Below are 21,091 nucleotides of genomic sequence, written 5' to 3' on the forward strand. Positions count from 1 at the left end.
ATTAGCAGAACTGGAGGGCTTAGAACTGTATGTTATTTGCCCACACTACACCTGGAGGTGAAGCAGCACCTTAAGAGCCCGGGTCGTGATAGAGACCCTGTAAAACGTCTCAAGTTGCCCATCATAAGGGTACCTGTTCTAGGACAGGAGTGAGAGAACTTTGCCAGCAAGCTACAGACAGCAGGGACCTCGCATATTAGCGCAGTAGGAAGGCTTACGGACCTCACCTGGGAGAGGGATCACCTTTGCCCAGCCAGCCGGACCACATCACCACCCGTGCCTGGTATCCTGGACTGAGGACTGCTCCTACCAGTAAAACAGGTAAAGACTTAACAACTCTGTGTCCTCCACTTATTTTCCGGCATACACCATCTTTGCCATATACTTTGGGAGCTCTGAGGACCCCACTTCACCTGTGGGAAGCGTCACCATCTTGCTGCAACAACATCGCCCCAGAGGACCCTTTTAAGCAGCGTCGGTCCCACTGACCGAGAACCACGGGTGGCGTCACGAATAAACTTTATTACCAAATTCACTTTAAAGACTTACTCCCCCTTTTATGTGAGCGCCCAGGGCCACGGACCAGGTTGCAGCCAAAGTGACATCCCCTTTAAGAGCGACCGGACCCGGTACCCGAGTATCCCCATTGCCCTGGTGGGCGACTCACACACGTTGCGGATTTGGCTGCAGAGCCGCAGCGGATTTCCATGCTTTGTACAGTACCATGTTTATTTTCTGCAGCATGTCAATTCTTTGGGCGGATTCCGCAGCGTTTTACACCTATTCCTTAATAGGAATCCGCAGGTGTAAAAATGCAGGTGAAATCTGCACAAAAACCGCTGAAAATCCGCGGTGAAATCTGCAGGTAAAATGCAGTAAAATCCGCAATGGAATCCGCAGCATGTGCACATAGCCTATGGAGGAGACAGGTTATGGACGGCTTTGTAGGTCAGTATTAGTAATTTGAACTGGATGCGCTGAGGAAGATATTTGCAGAGGGGAGAAGCAGTGGAGTAGCGAGGAGAGATGTGGATTAAATGCGGAGTAAATGACAGACTGGAGAGGTGTAAAACTGTTAGCAGGGAGGCCACAGAGAAGGATGTTGCAGTAGTCGAGGCGGGAGATGATTAGGGCATGCACAAGCTTTTTAGTAGATTGAGGGTTGAGGAAAGAACGGATTCTGGAGATATTTTTGAGCTTGATGAAAAGGCTTCCCGAAAGGACAGTAGGAATTAGTCTAATTTCTAGTGGAAATTGCAATATTACAAATGTATTTTAAAAAATACCTGTAACTCAAATATTAATTTACACAATTGGTCATTCTCTGATTAAAGTGTATGCAACCTCTCTGTATAACACCATGTACACTGCCATACCTTTCCTATTTTTTTAAAATTTTTTCTCTCTCAGACTAAAAGTGCGATGCATGTGATCTTAAGCGACCTGCACCGAGATGACTCCTTCAATATTATCACCTTCTCAGATGTGGTAAAAGTTTGGAAACCCGACACATCCATCCAGGCGACACATCAGAACATCAAGAGCGCCAAGGAGTACGTGAATAAGATTGAAGCCGACGGATGTAAGTAAGAGCACTTCACCAATCTGAGGAGACGTTCAGGTTAAGTCTTAAGAAAAGGTCATGACTCATTAGTAAAAAAAAAATGTCTGGAAAATGAATACTGGAGGATATCGGAGTATTTATTCTGTGAGCGAGGAACGCAAACACCATGTGTTCCTGGAAATCTCAGCTTTCATGTTTGCAGAGTAAGGGCCAAGTAGCTTCACTGGTAAACTCGCCTTTATGGAGGAACTCTCCAGTGTAGGTGGAAGAAGTAGTAAAAGTTTACTTGCTTCTACCCAGTAGTCCTACGCCAGCTGCAGGGAGTTGTCACTTAGTAATGTACTTTAAAAACAGACACATAATGCTGGCCTAAGTCCCAGAAAACTAAGCCAGAAAAGTGTCCATTTTCTTTTCCAATATTTCCAAAATGAGCTGGACCTCCAGCGATCAGCTATATCTACCAGGAACCAAGTGATCAATTCCACTGCAGCACCATCACAAGATAAATGAAGTATTACATGGTGCTCATATAATCCACTAATATGCTGGGTCCTCCAGAGACTCTTTACAGTCACTTCCTATAAAGTGATGGAGTCCCAAATTAGGTGCTTTCTTCTATTAAAGGGGTATTCCCATTTCATACATTCATGGCCCATGCACATGCATATCCTGTCTCAAGATAGGAGGGACTGGCAATCTATCTAGAGATGGGGCCCTGTTGCGTACTGCATTTTTGCTCTCTCCAGAACTCTCATTAAAATTAATAAGAAGAGTCACGCATACATAGCCACCTCTCCATTTCTAGACGGCATGTGATGGGGCTCCTTTCTTATGGTAGTAGGTTTCGGGGAAGAATGTCGATAGCGTTACATGCATGGCCACCTCTATATTCCTTTACTACGAGTGACTGGACCTTATTTTTAATAATTGTGGGTCCCAGTGAAGAATGAGGAGAGCCATGGATTTATGGCCATCTCTCCATTTCTGGACGACGTGTGACTGGGCCTCGTTCTTGAGATAGCTATAGGTCCCAGCGGAGAGTGAAATGAGAACACATTACATGGCCACCTCTAAATTCGCGTGGGTGTGTGACTGTGCCTCATTCTTGAGATAGATGTGTGTCCTTGCGGAGAATGAAGAAAGCCGCACATATATGGCCACCTCCCCATTCCCAGATGGTGTGTGACACAGCCTCATTCTTTAGATAGATTGGGTCCCAGCTGAGAAGGGGGAGACCTGCGCATACATTGGCACATCTGAATTCCCACTGGCATGTACTGTACCTCGATCTTAAGATAGATGTGAGTCCTGGCAGAGAATGAGGAAAGCCACACATATATGTCCACCTCTCTATTCCCGGATGGAGTATGATGGGGCTTGGTTCTTGAGATACAGTAGATGTAGGTCCCAGCAGAGTATGGGAAGAGCCACACATATATAAGGGGTGCCAGGGCCATAGTCGTGGCTGAGAGTATTTGTTTATAGGCGCCCTGGTCTCCCACCACATGAATACAGTGTCCCTTTGTCAGCATACCTGTCTCTCTATTCTCCAAGCCATCGAGGCCACCTCTGGTCTGTTGCAGGCTCACTCCCGACGATTGCACACAAATAGAGACAGAATCCAGTTCCAACTTTAAACGATTAACTTTACTGGTTTCCTTCCTCAGCACATCCAAATCAATTATAGTATCGACCTAGGGTCCCATACAGCTAATATCCTTCACTTTCCCTGTGCTCTCCCTCACGTCCTTCAGCATGTTCCCGGGTCGTGATGTCTTGTCCAGGATCGCAGCATCCTCCCTGTCCAGCTTCACTACTTTTAGGAGTTCCTTTGTCCCTTTGTCCATTTCGCACCAGACATAAGGGCATCTGCCCACAAAGTAAGTGGCCACATAATAGAGCCACCTGCGTTCCTGAGCTGCTGCAATTTCGGGCCTGCTGGCCATGGACGACTGGGCTTCTAGCATAAAATGTTGCTGTCATGATCCAGACAGGGTTTCGGGTCTTGTCTCTCCTTTCCCAGTCTGGTCATGTCAGGGGTAAACTTTCTCTGCCTCGTTCCGGTGTCGGGTCTACTATTTCTCTGAACTGCATCCTACAGGCAGTGCCAGTTATATTTCCTGCCTACGGCGTGTGTAGCTGGCTCTGGTGAGATCCTGATTTGTCCTGCTGCATGTAGCTGTCTTTGCCCGTTTCTGTTCATTCCTCTCTGCCCGCCCTGACTCTGTGAGTCCCTGTGTGTTTGGATTCCCCGATACTTGACTCTGCTTTGGCTCTGACCTGATTCTGTCTCTTCCTTCTGGTACTTGTGCTACAGACTGGTACTGACCTTTTGGCGCTCCTCTGACTCTGTGTTTGGGAGATTCCCCTTGGTACTACGCTACTCTCTGATATTGACCCGGCTTGTCTGACTATTCTGCTGCCACCTGGTGGTCGCCTCTCTGCAGTTCTGCTGGTCTGCTCTGAGCAGGATTTCAGCCCTCTCTCCACTCTGCTGCCATCTAGTGGAGTTTGCATTTACCTGCAGTGCTGCAGCGTGACAGTTGCGGAGCTGACTGCCCTGTCCGGGCTCTAAGGCCCTACTGCCCTAATGCCGAAGGCTCGCCGACGTACCCGCAGTTAGCTCCTCCTATGTTAACTATTTACAGGGTTAAACTAGCTAATCCTAACGTGCCCCAATGGACCAACTTAGGTACTACGCTTTCCCTAACATTCTATATACATATAGCAGCATACAGGGCAACATGAACATATCAAGACATATGAGGTATACATGACAATATTTACAGATCAATAAAGTAATCACTTAACCGATACATGTTTGGGATACAGGGAAGTCTCTGTGACCCCCTACACATACATGGCCACTAGTGATGAGCGAATATACTCATTACTCGAGATTTCTCGAGCATGCTCGGGGGTCCTACGAGTATTTTTTTTAGTGCTCGGAGATTTAGTTTTTCTTGCCGCAGCTGAATGATTTACATCTGTTAGCCAGCATAAGTACATGTGGGGATTCCCTAGCAACCAGGCAACCCCCACATGAACTTATGTTGGCTAACAGATGTAAATCATTCAGCTACGACAAGAATAACGAAATCTCCGAGCACTAAAAAATACTCGGAGGACCCTCGAGCATGCTCGAGAAATTTCGAGTAACGAGTATATTCGCTCATCACTAATGGCTACCAATAAATTCCTGGATAGAGTGTGAAGGTGCCTCGTTTTCGAGATAATTATGTGGCCCAATTGTATTATAAATTCATGACATATTCTGTGCAAATACCAAATATGTGAAAAAGGGGACAATCCTTCTGCAGACTCAGCTGCCCTTAACAAGCTCCTCTCCCAACATCATTTGGGTGGACTTATGGAGAGACTTGCATCCCTCAGATAAAGACTATACTTATTTCTCCTCACGTCACTTAGTGTACACTAGAATTGACCATATCTTTGTTCATCCACCCTTTATTCCAAATGTGTCAAATATTTCTATTCAATCTACTCCATGGTCAGATCACTCTCCAATTCAATTCACATGCTCTACACTTAACCCACGGCCCCGATCATTCAACTGGACTCTGAACGATTCATTGCTCTCTTACCCTGATATTGCTCAAAAACTGAAAAATCACCTTGATGATTACTTCTCCTTGAATCAACATTCAGTTTCCTCGCCAATCTCCCTATGGGAAGCACATAAAGCAGTGCTAAGAGGCTTCTGCATTCAAGAGGCCTCTCGCAAGAAAAAAGACAGATGTGCAAGGGTAGCTGAATTAGAGAGCAAGGTATCAGTTTTAGAGTCCCGGATGAAGAACACACCCTCACCTGCTACGTACAAAGACCTTTCCCACGCTCGTACAGAACTTGACCTCTGTCTTTCTGAGAACGCAGACCGGGCCATACGCTGGTCGCAACAACATTTCTACACCCTTAATAATGAGAATAATTCTAACTTTGTCGCCGCTTAAAATGCCTACCCCTACCCCGTCCCCCCATACGTTTAAGTACACCTTCGGGCATTACATCCAACCCACAACAGATTACTCATATGTTCCATCAACAACTTAGGCAGTTATATAACGTCTCTACCACTATAAACTCAGAAACGTTAGATGCTTTTTTAGATTCTACCCCCCTCCCAGCCCTTAGCTCTAACATGATCGAACTCCTAAATCAAGCCATTTCTCCTAGTGAAATAGAACTAACTATTCAGCACCTGAAAATTAATAAAAAACCAAGTCCCGACGGATTTACGGCCCTCTATTATAAAAAATACGCATCGGTACTAATTCCCCACCTCACTAACTATTTTAACTCTTTCGGGACGGTAACAAACCAGGAGGAGCCTCTTTAATGGCCGCTATATCCATGATACCAAAACCCAACTCAGACCACTTACTCTGGTCTAATTATAGACCAATATCCCTTATTAATGTAGACCTTAAAATACTAGCTAAAATTCTCTCTCAGCGTTTGAACTCAGGTTTGGGAACTCTAATACATAGAGATCAAGTAGGCTTTGTTCCTTGTAGACAAGCCTCAGACAACATATGGAGGGTCTCCCACCTGCTGCACCTCTGCAAACAGCGCAACATATCAAGCATGTTACTGTCACTGGATATTAAAAAAGCCTTTGACTCCATTTCTTGGCCTTATCTGTTTGCGGTCTTGCGGAGGTGGAAGTTCCCTGACCACTTTCTTTCTTGGATTCACGCTCTTTACAGCTCCCCATCCGCTTGCGTACGCTACAATGGCTTTTCCTCTGTGCTTTTCCCATTAGTAGAGGCACTCAGCAAGGATGCCCTCTTTCGCCCTTATTATCCCTCTTGGCATTCAAACCATTGGCTATTCATCTTCGCCTCAACTCTAATATACAGGGTGTAAAAATAGCGTCAGTTTCTCACAAGCTCTTTTTGTTCGCCGATGATATGCTACTTCTTCTATCAACCCCTCAGACATCCTTGCCGGCCCTACTTCAAACGCTTAAGGTACCTTCACACTGAACAACTTAACAACGATAACGATAGCGATCCGTGACGTTGCAGCGTCCTGGATAGCGATATCATTGTGTTTGACACGCAGCAGCGATCTGGATCCTGCTGTGACATCGTTGGTCGGAGCTAGAAGGCCAGCACCTTATTTCATCGCTGGATCACCCGCTGACATCGCTGAGTCGGCGTGTGTGACGCCGATTCAGCGATGTCTTCACTGGTAACCAGGGTAAACATCGGGTTACTAAGCGCAGGGCCGTGCTTAGTAACCCGATATTTACCCTGGTTACCATTGTAAATGTAAAAAACCCCAAACACTACATACTTACATTCCGGTGTCTGTCGCGTCCCCCGGCGTCCGCTTCCCTGCACTGTGTCAGCGCCGGCCGGCCGTAAAGCAGAGCACAGCGGTGACGTCACCGCTCTGCTTTACGGCCGGCGCTTACACAGTGCAGGGAAGCGGACGCCGGGGGACGCGACAGACACCGGAATGTAAGTATGTAGTGTTTGTTTTTTTACATTTATACTGGTAACCAGGGTAAACATCGGGTTACTAAGCGCGGCCCTGCGCTTAGTAACCCGATGTTTACCCTGGTTACCCGGGGACTTCGGCATCGTTGGTCGCTGGAGAGCTGTCTGTGTGACAGCTCTCCAGCGACCACACAACGACGAAACAGCGACGTTGCAGCGATCGAGCGATCGGCATCGTTGTCTATATCGCTGCAGCGTCGCTTAATGTGACGGTACCTTTAGTAATTTTGAATCTATCTCCGGTCTACAGGTTAATCCTTCAAAATCTTATGACATGAGTATATCCCTCCCTTCACCTATTGTTTCACAGCTCCAACACGACTTTCCATTTCAATGGGCCACTAACGATCTGGATTACCTAGGGGTGAAACTGACTAGACTCCCTTTATGCAGCCAATTATCCTCACATGCTCCGCAAACTCCGTCTACTACTTCAGTCATGGGAGAAGCTACATCTCTCCTTGCTCATCTGGGTAGTTCCCAATCTTTCTAAATATTACCATGCAGCCCAATTGGCACAACTGACCCTATATCACGCCTACTCCAAACCCCCACTGTGGCTATCTCTAGAGGCCCCTGAATTTCACTAAGGTACCCTCGACACACTACTATGGATTCTCCCAGCCCAGCGAAAACACATCTCGAATCCTATTATAACGCACTCTCTTAGGATTTGGGACTCGTTGAAATATTCCTCGCAGCTAATCTCACCATTTTTACCCCTCGCCCCCCTTTGGGGCAATCTCCAGTTTCCCCCAGGCATGGAATCCCTTAAGAACTTTCGTTTATGGGTCGCTGCAGGGATAACCACCAGAGTCCACCATCTTTTTAACGTCAACGGGATTATTCCATTCTCGGTCCTGAGTGAAAAATATAATTTCCCCCCTGGAAAGGTATTTCGCTATCTACAACTTAAAAACTTTGTCAACTCATTACTATGACTCATCGCTGGGAGTCCGACATTGGTTCCACCTTGACAGATTCGGAGTGGTCCCAAATTTGGTCCTCCTCTACTGGAGGAATATTAAATACCCTTATGCTGGAAACTAGCTATAAGGTGTTAACCCGATGGTACCTGACCGCAGCCAGAGTGGCTAAGGCAGTCGCCAACTACTCTCCAAATTGCTTTGGAGGGTGCAATTCCGCAGGAGATATGTTCCATACATGGTGGCTATGCCCGATTGTATGTAGATTTTGGATCAGAATCTACCATTTGGTTTACTCTATAACAAATATAAACCTTAAAAAAAAACCTTGGGAGGCCTTACTATACAAACACATCCCCAACATCCCTAAACACACTCAAACCCTCATTGCATTCATATTCCTGGCAGTCAAACAAACCATAGCTTTGTCATGGAAAAAAACAAATTTAGATTTAGCTGCTGTTAAAACACGCCTTTCTTGGTATATGATCAACGAAAAATTATCTGCCATACTTACAGATAAAGTCGGTAAATTTGAGAAAATATGGCTTCCCTGGGTGGAGTACGCTAACCACACCCCATTTGCCACACCTGTATTTCATCTAACCAACCCAGATCCCCCTGACTCTGATTGAATCATTAACGATAATTGGACACAACATATCCCCCTCCTCGGGCTTCCCTCCTCCCCTCTCTTGCCTCCTACCCTGTTGTTAGTTTGTCTGTTTGTTTGTCAACCGTTTACATGCTCTCTTATGCCTATTCAAATACAGCTCTGTATTGAGATTTGCTATCACCTTATTTGCAAAATGTAAACTTTCAATAAAAAGTTATTGTTCAAAAAAATAAAATAAAAGGGGACAATCCCTTTTATCCGGAAACCCTAATGAAGTATTAGAAAGAGGGGTCATCATTTGGAAAAGCATTGTATAGGCGTACTCCAGTTAAAATTGATTCACTATGTTTTGCCTAATGAGATGTTGGGATGTTGGTGGGTGCAGACCAGAACTTATTTTTGAGTCAGGCACTATAAGACAGTCAGACAGTATAACACAGTTTCTTTAACAGTCCCTTTAAATATATGGAATATGCAGTATACTTGTTGTCAGTGATAGCATTACATAGCTTTTCTAAGGACTTTCCTGGATAAGATAGTGGCAAATAAGATAATGATGAATTTGCAGAGACAAAATTATGGAAGCACTGACCAAAACTAATATTGTGTCTTCTCAGGGACTGATATTAATGCTGCAATCTTGGCCGCTGCTTCCATTTTCAACCAGACATTGCCTAAACTGGAGAGAGGTGGAAGAAAGCAGAAGATACCTCTCATCATCTTCCTGACGGATGGAGAGGCCACCTCTGGAGTTACTGCATCCACCCGAATACTTCAAAATGCTCAAAAGGCTCTCAAGGGAACCATCTCACTGTTTTGTCTGGCATTTGGTGAGGATGCGGACTACAGCCTCATGCGTAGACTGTCCCTGGAGAACCGCGGTATAGCGCGCCGCATTTATGAGTATTCTGATGCCACCCTGCAGCTCAAAGGGTTTTACGATGAGATTGCGAGTCCTCTCCTCTTTGATATCGAGTTAGCTTACATTGGAGAAACAGCTCAAAATGTAACTCAGACCCTTTTCCCCAACTATTTTGATGGCTCTGAGTTGGTCGTCACTGGGAAATTAAAATCTGGCTCCAAGAACCTTCAGGTTAGGATGACTGCCCATGACCAGAAAGAGAAGATCAGCTTGGAAAATGACATCAATTTGGAGGACAATGCCACACAATCCAGTTTTGGATGTTCAAGCAATGTGGATGAAATTCAGTGGTTTGTCCAAAGGCTTTGGGCCTATTTCACCATTCAGGACTTACTGCAGGCAAGGTTCAAGGCCAACGATACTATCGCTCGGAAGATACTCACTGAAAAAGCCACCAACTTGTCCCTTAAGTATAACTTTGTGACACCAGTCACTTCCCTGATTATTGTAAAGCCTGACGACCCAGATGAGCCAAAAACAACTCCAGCAACCACTACTTCTACTACTTCAATGCCTAGTACTGCAACTCAGCTGAATGCAATGCCCTCCCATACTACAGTGTCTCCTCCGAGTATTCCTCCAGTAAAAGCCAAGGCCACTACTGTCACCAAACTCACAAAGCAAGCCGATAAAACATCCAGAACACCGGCCAAACTAAGCACAACCAGGCCAACCACATCAAGCCAATCAACAATTTCTCAAGTTGCAGAAACCAGAGGTCAAGCAATTGTATCTACTGGAACAACCACGGCTGGTGTCTTAGGAAAGATAACAACTATGGCCTCTACCTCTAGATCACTCCCAACTACTCAATCAAATTTCCACCACAATTCCCTTGTGCCCCCTAACACCACCCCAAAGCCTGTGCCCCCTAACACCACCCCAAAACCTGTTTCCCCTAACACCACACCAAAGCCTCTCTCTCCTAACACCACCCCAAAGCCTCTCTCTCCTAACACCACACCAATGCTTCTCTCCCCTCATGGCACACCAAAGCCTTACTCCCCTAACACCACACCAAAGCCTCTCTCCCCTAACACCACACCAAAGCCTCTCTCCCCTAACACCACACCAAAGCCTCTCTCCCCTAACAACACACCAATGCCTCTCTCCCCTAACACCACACCAAAGCCTCTCTCCCCTAACACCACACCAAAACCTCTCTCCCCTAACACCACGCCAAATCTTCTGTCCGCAACCACCACACCAAAGCTTCTGTCCCCAACCACCACACCACGTCCAGACAGTTCTACTTTAACCGTGACGTCTGCATCTCCAACCATCTCAATGATTCCCAGCAGTTTTCCCAACATCTCAACCACAGAAGTGGCACCAGAACCAGTGACTGGTAATCTTTCTGCCTCTTCGGTCAGTCCTGTTACGCAGGATCAATGGGATGGGGATGAGGAGGAAGAGGCGTTCCACACAATTTTTCCGACATCTGTTCCCGTGAACCCCACTTCCCTGAGGCTGCTTCTTCTTCCTGATGACACTGAACTTCTGCCTGGGACTTTCTCATATTCATCATTTGTGGAATCCCTAAATCCTCCTCCGGTTTACAGCTTTTTTGAGGAGATTGCAGGTACTTTGTGTGCAAGTGGAACATATGAATTTGTACACATGTTCTTATATAAAAGGAGGGTGTCAGCAGGGGAAGAAATACCATATGTGTGACCAGTGCAGGAGCCTGTCAGGTCAGGGGGTCCACTGCCACCTTCATAGTCTCTTCTGACTGTCTATTAGATTGCATGGAAGGGACTGAGTTCATGAATTTGATGCCTGATACATAAAGTGGTGCTCGAGGAAATATTAAAGAGAAAAGGGCTCATATTCTGTTCTTATATAGGGGCTCACTTTGCCTTTGTGTCAACCTCAGGTTTTCATGCCAAATATTATAATGTATTATGAGAAAGAGTCAGACTAGCCCATTGGAGGATCCTCCGCTGAGCCCAGGGGTACATGACAATGCAATTAATTGGGAGCATACACATGTTCTGTATAGATGGAGGAAGATTCACCAGAGTCATTTCCTCTGGTGGACCCAAGGAATTCTCTTCTAATACTATCTTTTTTTAGGATTGACTATAAAAAAAATGCATGTTAGGCCCTATTTATTGGATAACTTGCTAATTACTGAAGGTCCTACCATTTGGGACGGTTAACAATCCCAAGAATGGCATCCCAGAACCCAATAAGAGGCATCTTGAATTGATCAGAGATGCGCATGCCCATCCTCTGCTTCATTCAATGTCAATGGGACAACTGGAAATAGCGAAGCCCTTCACTCAACTTTTTCCAGCAGTTCCATAGATAATAAATGGAGTAGAGAGGTCCATGATGTACACCTCTGCTACATTCATGATGAAATGCAGAGCAATGTTCTCAAGATTCCAGAGCCCCTTTCTTGGACCGTTGGGGTTATGCATCTATCAGCAATTTATCCCCTTGCAATTTGAGGGAAAATCCATGTAATAATCCATTTTAAATAGGAGCTGTGAATGCTCCGGGCTTGTCTATTTTATTAAATACTTGTATTCTTCATGAATGATCATGTCTCATAACTCTGCATTGTGCAGTACCTGTGTTAGTCCTCCTGGGAATGTATGAATATACAGAAAACTGGGTGTTAGCAGTTAGGGGTGTGTTCCTGTACTCCTGACACTGTCCCATCAGCGCTTACTGTTTTCGGACACACACCCCAACTGGTAACATCCATCTGTCCATTTATTTATACATTTCCAGGAGGAATAATAGAGGAATGGCGCAATGCAGAGCTCTGAAAAACAGGTGTTCTAGAATTGTTATTTCGTGCTGAATGCAAATATTTACTAAAACGGACATCAGGCTCATGTAGAGACCCCCTGTAAATGTATGGAGGTACAGAATAATTAATGGTCCTGCGGAGGCCCCTCTGCTGTGCCGTCCATTCCACGTCCAGTGGTTCCAAAAGTGTCCGTAAGCACTGGTGCCCACCGGAGGACCCTCCTCCTAAGCCTTGTCAAACAGTGAACATCATTGGCAAACGCTGGCATATTGTTGGCACACACTGCGAACATCTGCTAAAATGACAAACAACTGTCAAAGTTGTCAAAGTACGGAGGTAGCGAATATTAAATGACCTCTATAATCGCTTATTTGCAAGGCCCAGAATGGTTCTGTGTTTGCAGATCGCACCTATTGCCAACTCAACACATTTTGTATGCAGTGCAAACTCTCCGCTCCGCCGATGTGTTCTGCGGCCACTTCTGCAAGTCAGCAGGCAGGTGTGAAAAGAAGTAGCCGAACCTGTAAACATGTTACCTCAACCCAAAATCTGACCAGTCTGAGACTACAAAGGACGTGCTGTTTTATTTTACAATCAGCGCCCCCCTTGTCCTTAGGCTGTTTCTGGTATTGCAGAATATTTTTTTTTTAGCTTGCAAAAAATATGATGTCTTCAATTTGCAGATCCTATTTATGAAGAAGCAGACGGGTACTATGACATGGAAGACCTAATAGTGGAACAGGATATGGACTATGTCAGTGAGTGCTGTGACGGTCTATCAGTTCTATGTAGATCAATGCAATTGTATCAGTTTAGTATTGAGACATAGGAAACATGGAGAAAATAGGAGCTGGGGGCAAGACCACCTGAATAGTTATGGAGGTCCTTGGATAAACATGTTGGGGCTGCCTTTTGTAACATGGGAGATAGAGAGTAATACTATCATAATGCTACCTGTATACCAGAATAGTACCAAAATAATGCTGCCATACGGTGCCAAATAGTAGCTCCATGAGGGCTATTCTTATACTGTGGGGGTGCAGACGTAGCTGTGGCACCTAACGAATACTAAGAGGATTAAATGTGGCACTTAGTATGTGGGGGCCCTGGTACAGATTTGAAATTGGGACCCACAATCTTCAAAAGGTTATTCCCATTTTCAGTTATTTATATTGTCGGATAGTGATAGTAAAAGCAAACATTTTTGCAATTTACTGTTTGTTAGAATTTGCAGCCGTTCTTGAGATATTAACACGTTTCTTTTGTTTACAGTTCGTTGCCTAGGAAACTGACCACAAGAATGGCAGCAAATTTTAATAAGTAGTAAATTGCAACAGTGCTTGTAACAAGCAGCAGCTTATATTAACCATTTATGAAGATGGGGAATAACCCTTTAAGTTACATCTCTGGTGCCTAGTATGATGCCTACATAACAAAGCCATGAAAAAGTACCATAACAGGCCCCCTGGTGCACATTTACACCATGGTTATATTGGGATAATGGAAGCCCCCTGCCTTGGGGCAAGTCTTCTTTTTAGTACAATGTTGTTTGACTAAGGGTTAGGACGAACAGTGCCACTCTTGTGCATGGGCCACGCGTGGTATTGCAGCTAAGCTATCTGCACTGAGATTCATTATGTTCTGAATGTTGCTTTTTATATTTTCAGGTGTTTCCCGCGGAGTGCCCGGACTTCAGACCTTCATGTCATCTGGTGACTAATTCTAATTACGTATTAAATTTTAAAACTTATAAAAAAAATTGAGAAATAATAATAGATATTCATGATCTTCTATGACTCTGTTGTCGCAGTTGATGGCGATCCTCACTTTGTGGTGAACTTGCTTCCAATCCGAGAGAAGTTGTGCTTCACTCTCGATGGCCGACCGGGGGACATTCTGAAGCTCCTCTCTGATCCGGTCACAGGTATCGTTCTCGTACCTTTACCTACTTTCGATGAAATCCACTGTTCCCTCTGTGGCTGGATCAGGTTCCCCCATAAGCCACAAAGTTTAATGAAGCCAAATTGTGCCACTGAGACCTGGAAAAAGGTGAAGAACCGAAAAAGATCGGAACTTGTAACAAGCTGCTCACACGCTCTCCTACTAGCTAATAACTGAAGGGGTCACTTAGTTTTCCCGCGCTCGGGGGACCTAATTTATTAAATAGAAAACTTCGCTTTCTTCACACTTCCGTGATACCAAAACTCTTGGTGGTAATTCACATAGAAGGTGCAGACTAGCGATTGCAGTCAGGGGCGGATTATGAGTAGCCGGGGCCCCGGGCAGTTTAGAAGGAGTGGGCCCCCCCAGGTACCTAATGTATCCCCTTTGATAGATCATGTGATAGGTCATGTGAGTAACACACAGGTGCTCTGGTAGAAAACGACAGAGATATCAGCGCATGTAGCGAGCCGCACACATTTTTTCCCTTATGTATATCACTATATATAACATAGCGCTATACATAATAGAGTAGGGGTGGTAGACTAATTTTCCCAAGGGGCCACATGACAGACCGTGACTGTTGTGGAGGCCGAACCAATAGGATGAAATCCATTTGGCTAAATATTAATATCAACATATTAATTATATATTTTTTATATTAATTGTATGACTTAATATTGAGCAGAATTAAGTATGCCAACATCCCCTATATATAGTATGAGCCCACACATAGCCCTCTACATGCAGTATGAGCCCCCACAATCAACAACCAAAGCAATTAGCCTATGGAGCCCTTATACATGTAAATCATAACAAAACAAAACATACAAAATTGTCTTTATTTAGTTAGTTTAAAAGCTCAATACATACAGACATAAATACACATTCTGCACAGAAAAACTGTGAATAAAGAAAAGAGGAGAAATGAGGGGAGACTTTCACACTACCCTTCCTGACAGCGGAGGTTGGAACCCTAAAGGTACCGTCACATTTAGCGACGCTGCAGCGATCCAGACAACGATCACGATCGCTGCAGCGTCGCTGTGTGGTCGCTGGAGAGCTGTCACACAGACAGCTCTCCAGCGACCAACGATGCCGAAGTCCCTGGGTAACCAGGGTAAACATCGGGTTGCTAAGCGCAGGGCCGCGCTTAGTAACCCGATGTTTACCCTGGTTACCAGCGTAAAAGTAAAAAAAAAAAAACACTACATACTTACATTCCGGTGTCTGTCCCCCGGCATTCTGCTTCTCTGCACTGTGTAAGCACAGCGGCCGGAAAGCAGAGCGGTGACGTCACCGCTGTGCCCTGCTTTCCGGCTGGCACTTACACAGTGCAGAGAAGCAGAATGCTGGGGGACAGACACCGGAATGTAAGTATGTAGTGTTTTGTTTTTTTTTTACTTTTACGCTGGTAACCAGGGTAAATATCGGGTTACTAAGCGCGGCCCTACGCATAGTAACCCAATGTTTACCCTGGTTACCAGTGAAGACATCGCTGGATCGGTGTCACACACACCGATTCAGCGATGTCAGCGGGAGATCCAGCGACGAAATAAGGTGCTGGCCTTCTAGCTCCGACCAACGACATCACAGCAGGATCCTGATCGCTGCTGCGTGTCAAACACAACGATATCGCTATCCAGGACGCTGCAACGTCACGGATCGCTAGCGATATCGTTGTTAAGTTGTTCAGTGTGAAGGTACCTAAGGTGTAACGGTATGGCGCCCCCGCTCCTCGCCGACTGCCCCTGACTAACCAGGCATCCTCTATAGGGGATCAGATAAGATGTAATGGACATACTGTATATAAATATATACAATATAGATCCAAGTATGTAGTGACTCGCATACGCCATCTCCCATTCTCCCGTTGAAGATGTTTTTACCGTTTGTGTTTCTTCAATAAAGCATGGATTTTCTAGACTGGTGAGTGCCACCTCTGCTTTCTACATACTTGGACTTACAGTACTGTGTTTTCTCTTGGTCAGCACCCGACGGCTTAGGTTATATGCCTGCAGCAGTATTAAAGGGACTCTGTCACCTGAATTTGGAGGGAACAATTTTCAGCCATAGGGGCGGGGTTTTCGGGTGTTTGATTCACCCTTTCCTTACCCGCTGGCTGCATGCTGGCTGCAATATTGGATTGAAGTTCATTCTCTGTCCTCCGTAGTACACACCTGCGTAAGGCAATATTGCCTTGTGCAGCCATGTACTACGGAGGACAGAGGGACAGAGAATGAACTTCAATCCAATATTGCAGCCAGCATGCAGCCAGCGGGTAAGGAAAGGGTGAATCAAACACCCGAAAACCCCGCCCCTATGGCTGAAAATTGTTCCCTCCAAATTCAGGTGACAGAGTCCCTTTAAACTCCGAGCTGGCAAACTAGGCTATTGTGGTTCTAGCGGTGCGGATCACTTTTTTTTCTTTCATTGTGGTGGATATACAGTATAGATACTAGTGGTTTGAAGGGTGTATATATATCATCAATATGTTTCAACAGTCTGACCAGAAAAAAACCCTAACAAAGTCCAAGAAGAAACATATGATGTCCTTGTACAACAAAGAATAATCCTTCATATCATAAATGATAGTTAAGTGGCAGTGCAATTAACACCACAAAGCATCCATATACCTCATATTCATGCTCCTATGGATATCAACTGTGTATATACATTGGGTAAAGTAAGTATTTGATACACTGCCAATTTTGCAAGTTTTCCCACCTACAAAGAATGGAAAGGTCTGTAATTTTTATTGTAGGTACACTTCACCTGTGAGAGAAAGAATCTAAAAAAAAAAAAAAAAAAGATAATTGCATTGTATGATATTTACATAATAAAATTGCATTTTATTGCATTCAATAAGTATTTGATCACCTACCAAGGGCCGTATTTAGAGTTTCTGCTGCCCTAGGCACTTTTAGTGCTGCCTCCCCCTTTGGTGAGTATGACACTATCTTTAGTGACTGGCAAGAATCGCTGATGTGAAAGTCACCTTTTGCAGCAGATTGGGCAGTTTTTCTGCATCTGCCGCATAACGGATCACTTACGGCAACACTGCGTTTGGCTTCATTCATTCCCTATGGGATTTGCGGCACTTGCTGTAATCTGGCAAATGCGGTATTATACCTCCCAACTTTTGAAGAAGAAAAGGAGGTACAGTATAAAGTTTGCACGTAGTGCGCCGCGGCAGATTTTAGGACAAGCCACTAACCACACCCATTTCACAACTAGTCACACCCATATCCAAGTCCCAACCACACCCATTTAGCACTACTGATCACACTGTTTCATATACAATAATTATAACCAAAAAAAATATGGCCACACAGTGCTCCATACTGTATAATGGCCACACATGATGCTCCATACTGTACAATGGCCACACATGATGCTCAATACTGTTTAATAGCCAAACATGATGCTCAATACTGTATAATGGCCACACATGATGCTCAATACTGTATAATAGCCAAATATGATGCTCAATAATGTATAATGGCCACACATGATGCTCAATACTGTATAATGGCCACACATGATGCTCAATACTGTATAATGGCCACACATGATGCTCAATACTGTATAATGGCCATTGGCCACACATGATGCTCCATACTGTATAATGGCCACATATGATGCTCCATACTGTATAATGGCCACACATGATGCTCCATACTGTATAATGGCCACACATGATGCTCAATATTGTATAATGGCCACACATGATGCTCAATACTGTATAATGGCCATTGGCCACACATGATGCTCTATACTGTATAATGGCCACATATGATGCTCCATACTGTATAATGGCCACATATGATGCTCCATACTGTATAATAGCCACACATGATGCTCCATACTGTATAATGTCTTTACATGATGCTCCATTCTGTATAATGGGCGGCCACACATGATGCTCAATACTCTATAACAGCCACACATGATGCTCAATACTGTATAATAGCCACACATGATGCTCAATACTGTATAATGGCCACATATGATGCTCCATACTGTATAATGGCCACACATGATGCTCCATACTGTATAATGGTCACATATGATGCTCCACGCATACTGTATAATGGCCCACCCCCCTCCCATCCTGAATGCATGGCTCTTCTCCCCCCCCCCCATGCATGGCTCATCGGTTCCCCGCTCCCATCATGCATGGCTCATCTCTCCCCCCTGTATGCATGGCTCATCTCCCCCTCCTCCCTGTATGCATGGTTCATCGGCTCCCCGCTCCCATCATGCATGGTTCATCTCTCCCCCCCTCCTGTATGCCTGGCTCATCTCCCCCTCCCTGTATGCATGGGTGGCTCTGGCTCATCTCCCAACCCCCTGTACACGTGGCTCATCGCCGGCTCCCATCTTGCATGGCTCGTCATCTCTCCCCCCTGGCCAGCCACCCCCAGGCTCCATGCATGGCTCATCTTCATCGGCTCCCCGCTGCTCCGCGCTCCCATCTTGTATGGCTCGGCTGCTCCCCGTCCACGATCCTCCTTCATCCTCCCCCGACGTCCTCCCACCCTGGCTGTCATCATACTCACCTCTGTCCTTTACCACACCAAGCGGAACGGAATCCTCTCCACCTCTGTCCCGACGCAGCACCCTCGTCCTGTGTGAGCGGTCAGGTGGTACCGCTCATTAAGGTCATGAATATGCGCATATTCATGACCTTAATGAGCGGTACCACCTGACCGCTCACACAGGACGAGCTGCAGTCGGCCGACGCTGAGACCAGACCAGGCATCGCTGGAGCTAGCTAGGTGAGTATGTATGATGACTCACTCATACTGTATGATGTCGGGGCAAGGACTCGCGGGCGGGCGGGGGAATTAAGGTGACCCCGCTGGACTTTATAAAAAACAAACAAAAAAAAACTTGCTCTGGTGCCGCCCCCCGCAACATCCCCGCCCTAAGCACGTGCCCTCGGGTGCCTAGTGGCAAATACGGCCCTGCACCTACCAACCAGCAGGAATTGTGGCTCTCATAGACCTGTTAGTTTTTATTTAAGACGCCCTCCTACTCTGCACTCATTACCTGTATAAAAGACAGCTGTCCACACACTCAATCACACTCCAACCCGTCCACCATGGCCAAGACCAAACAGCTGTCTAAGACCTTCCCAAGGCTGGGGTGGGCTACAGGACAATAGGCAACCAGATTGATGAGAAGGCAACAACTGTTGGCACAATTATTAGAAAATGGAAGAAACACAAGATGACTGTCAATCTCCTTCGGTATGGGGCTCCATGCAAGATCTCGCCTCGTGATGTAAGGATAATTCTGAGAAAGGTCAAGAATCATCCCAGAACTTCACAATAGGACCTGGTCAATTATCTGAAGAGAGCTGGGACCACAGTCTCAAACATTACTGTTAGTAACACACTACGCCATCATGGATTAAAATCCTGCAGGGCACACAATGTCCCCTGCCCACGCCAGCACATGTCCAGGCCCTTTTGAAGTCCGCCAGTGCTAATCTGGATGATCCAGAAGAGGCATGTGAGAAGGTCATGTGGTCAGATGAGACTAAAATAGAACTTTTTGTTATCAACTCCACTCACTGTGTTTAGAGGAAGAAGGATGATTACAACCCCAAGAACATCATCCCAATCGTGAAGCATGGTGGGAAAACATCATACTCTGGGGGTATTTTTCTGCAAAGGGTACAGGATGACTGCCATATTGAAGAGAGGATAAAGGGGGTCATGTATCTCAAGATTTTGGCCAGCAACCTCCTTCCCTCAGTAAGAGCATTGAAGATGAATCGTGGCTGGGTCTTCCAACATGACAATGACACGAAACACACAGCCAGCGCAACTATCGAGTGGCTCTGTAAGAAGCATTTCAAGGTCCTGGAGTAGTCTAGCCAGTCTCCAGACCTGCACCCAATAGAAAACCTTTGGAGGGAGCTGAACTTCAATGTTGCCCAGTGACAGCCCTGAAACCTGAAAGATGTGGAGAAGATCTGTATGGAGGAGTGGGCCAACATTCCTGCTGCAGTGTGTGCAAAGTTGGTCAAGAACTACAGGAAACGTCTGACCTCTGTAATTGCAAACAAAGGTTTCTGTACAAATATTAAGTTCTGTTTTTCAATTGTATCAAATACTTATTTCAGGCAGTAAAATGCAATTTAATGATGTAAAAATCATCCAATGTGATTTTCTGGATTTTATGTTTAGATTCTGTCTCTCACAGTTGAAGTGTACCTATGATAAAAATTACAGACCTTTCCATTCTTTGAAGGTGGGAAAACTTGCCAAATCGGCAGTGCATCAAATACTTTTCTCCACTGTGTATACATAGACCCTATATGGTCTGAACAGTTGTGTACTTAGCTTAATGGCATCTTCTTCCAACGCGTTTCCCCCTCTTTTGGTTATTCGGGGGTTCATCAGGGATTTCCTTAAATTCTTATCTGAACTTGCTCCAGTTTTTCAATATCTTTTTTAAAAATGTGGTGCCCAGAACTGAACCCAGTATTCCAGATGAGGCCTGACCAAGGAGGAGTAGAGAGGGATAATTCCTTCACGTGATCTAAATTCTATACTTCTCTTAATACATCCTAGAACTGTGTTTGCCTTTTTTGCTGCTGCATCACACTGTTGACTCATGTGCAGTCTGTGATCTATTAGTACATGCAAGTCTTTTTCACACATGACAAATACTGAGTCACACTGGCGCTCACCACTAGGTATACTGACTACCCCAGGGAAGGGGTTAGTAGAACAGAGACAGCCCCCAGCTGCTGGAATCTAAACAGAATATGTGCCAATCCTGTAAATGAATAAAGATTCAATACTACAGTATATGAT

At 45.3% G+C, this 21,091-nt stretch overlaps 1 protein-coding gene across 2 annotated transcripts in view; it reads left to right on the plus strand.

The window, feature by feature from the left end:
* Positions 1-21,091, plus strand: part of ITIH6 (inter-alpha-trypsin inhibitor heavy chain family member 6) — a 66,970-nt gene that overhangs the window by 38,088 nt on the left and 7,791 nt on the right. For both annotated transcript variants that reach the window (XM_077284543.1, XM_077284544.1), the window contains 5 exons: positions 1,411-1,582; positions 9,249-11,135; positions 13,001-13,075; positions 13,985-14,029; positions 14,128-14,241. In XM_077284543.1, coding sequence (XP_077140658.1) covers positions 1,411-1,582; positions 9,249-11,135; positions 13,001-13,075; positions 13,985-14,029; positions 14,128-14,241 — 2,293 coding nt within the window. The remainder of the gene's footprint in view (positions 1-1,410; positions 1,583-9,248; positions 11,136-13,000; positions 13,076-13,984; positions 14,030-14,127; positions 14,242-21,091) is intronic.

Source organism: Ranitomeya variabilis, chromosome 2 (genome assembly GCF_051348905.1).
Source record: "Ranitomeya variabilis isolate aRanVar5 chromosome 2, aRanVar5.hap1, whole genome shotgun sequence".
Taxonomy (NCBI): domain Eukaryota; kingdom Metazoa; phylum Chordata; class Amphibia; order Anura; family Dendrobatidae; genus Ranitomeya; species Ranitomeya variabilis.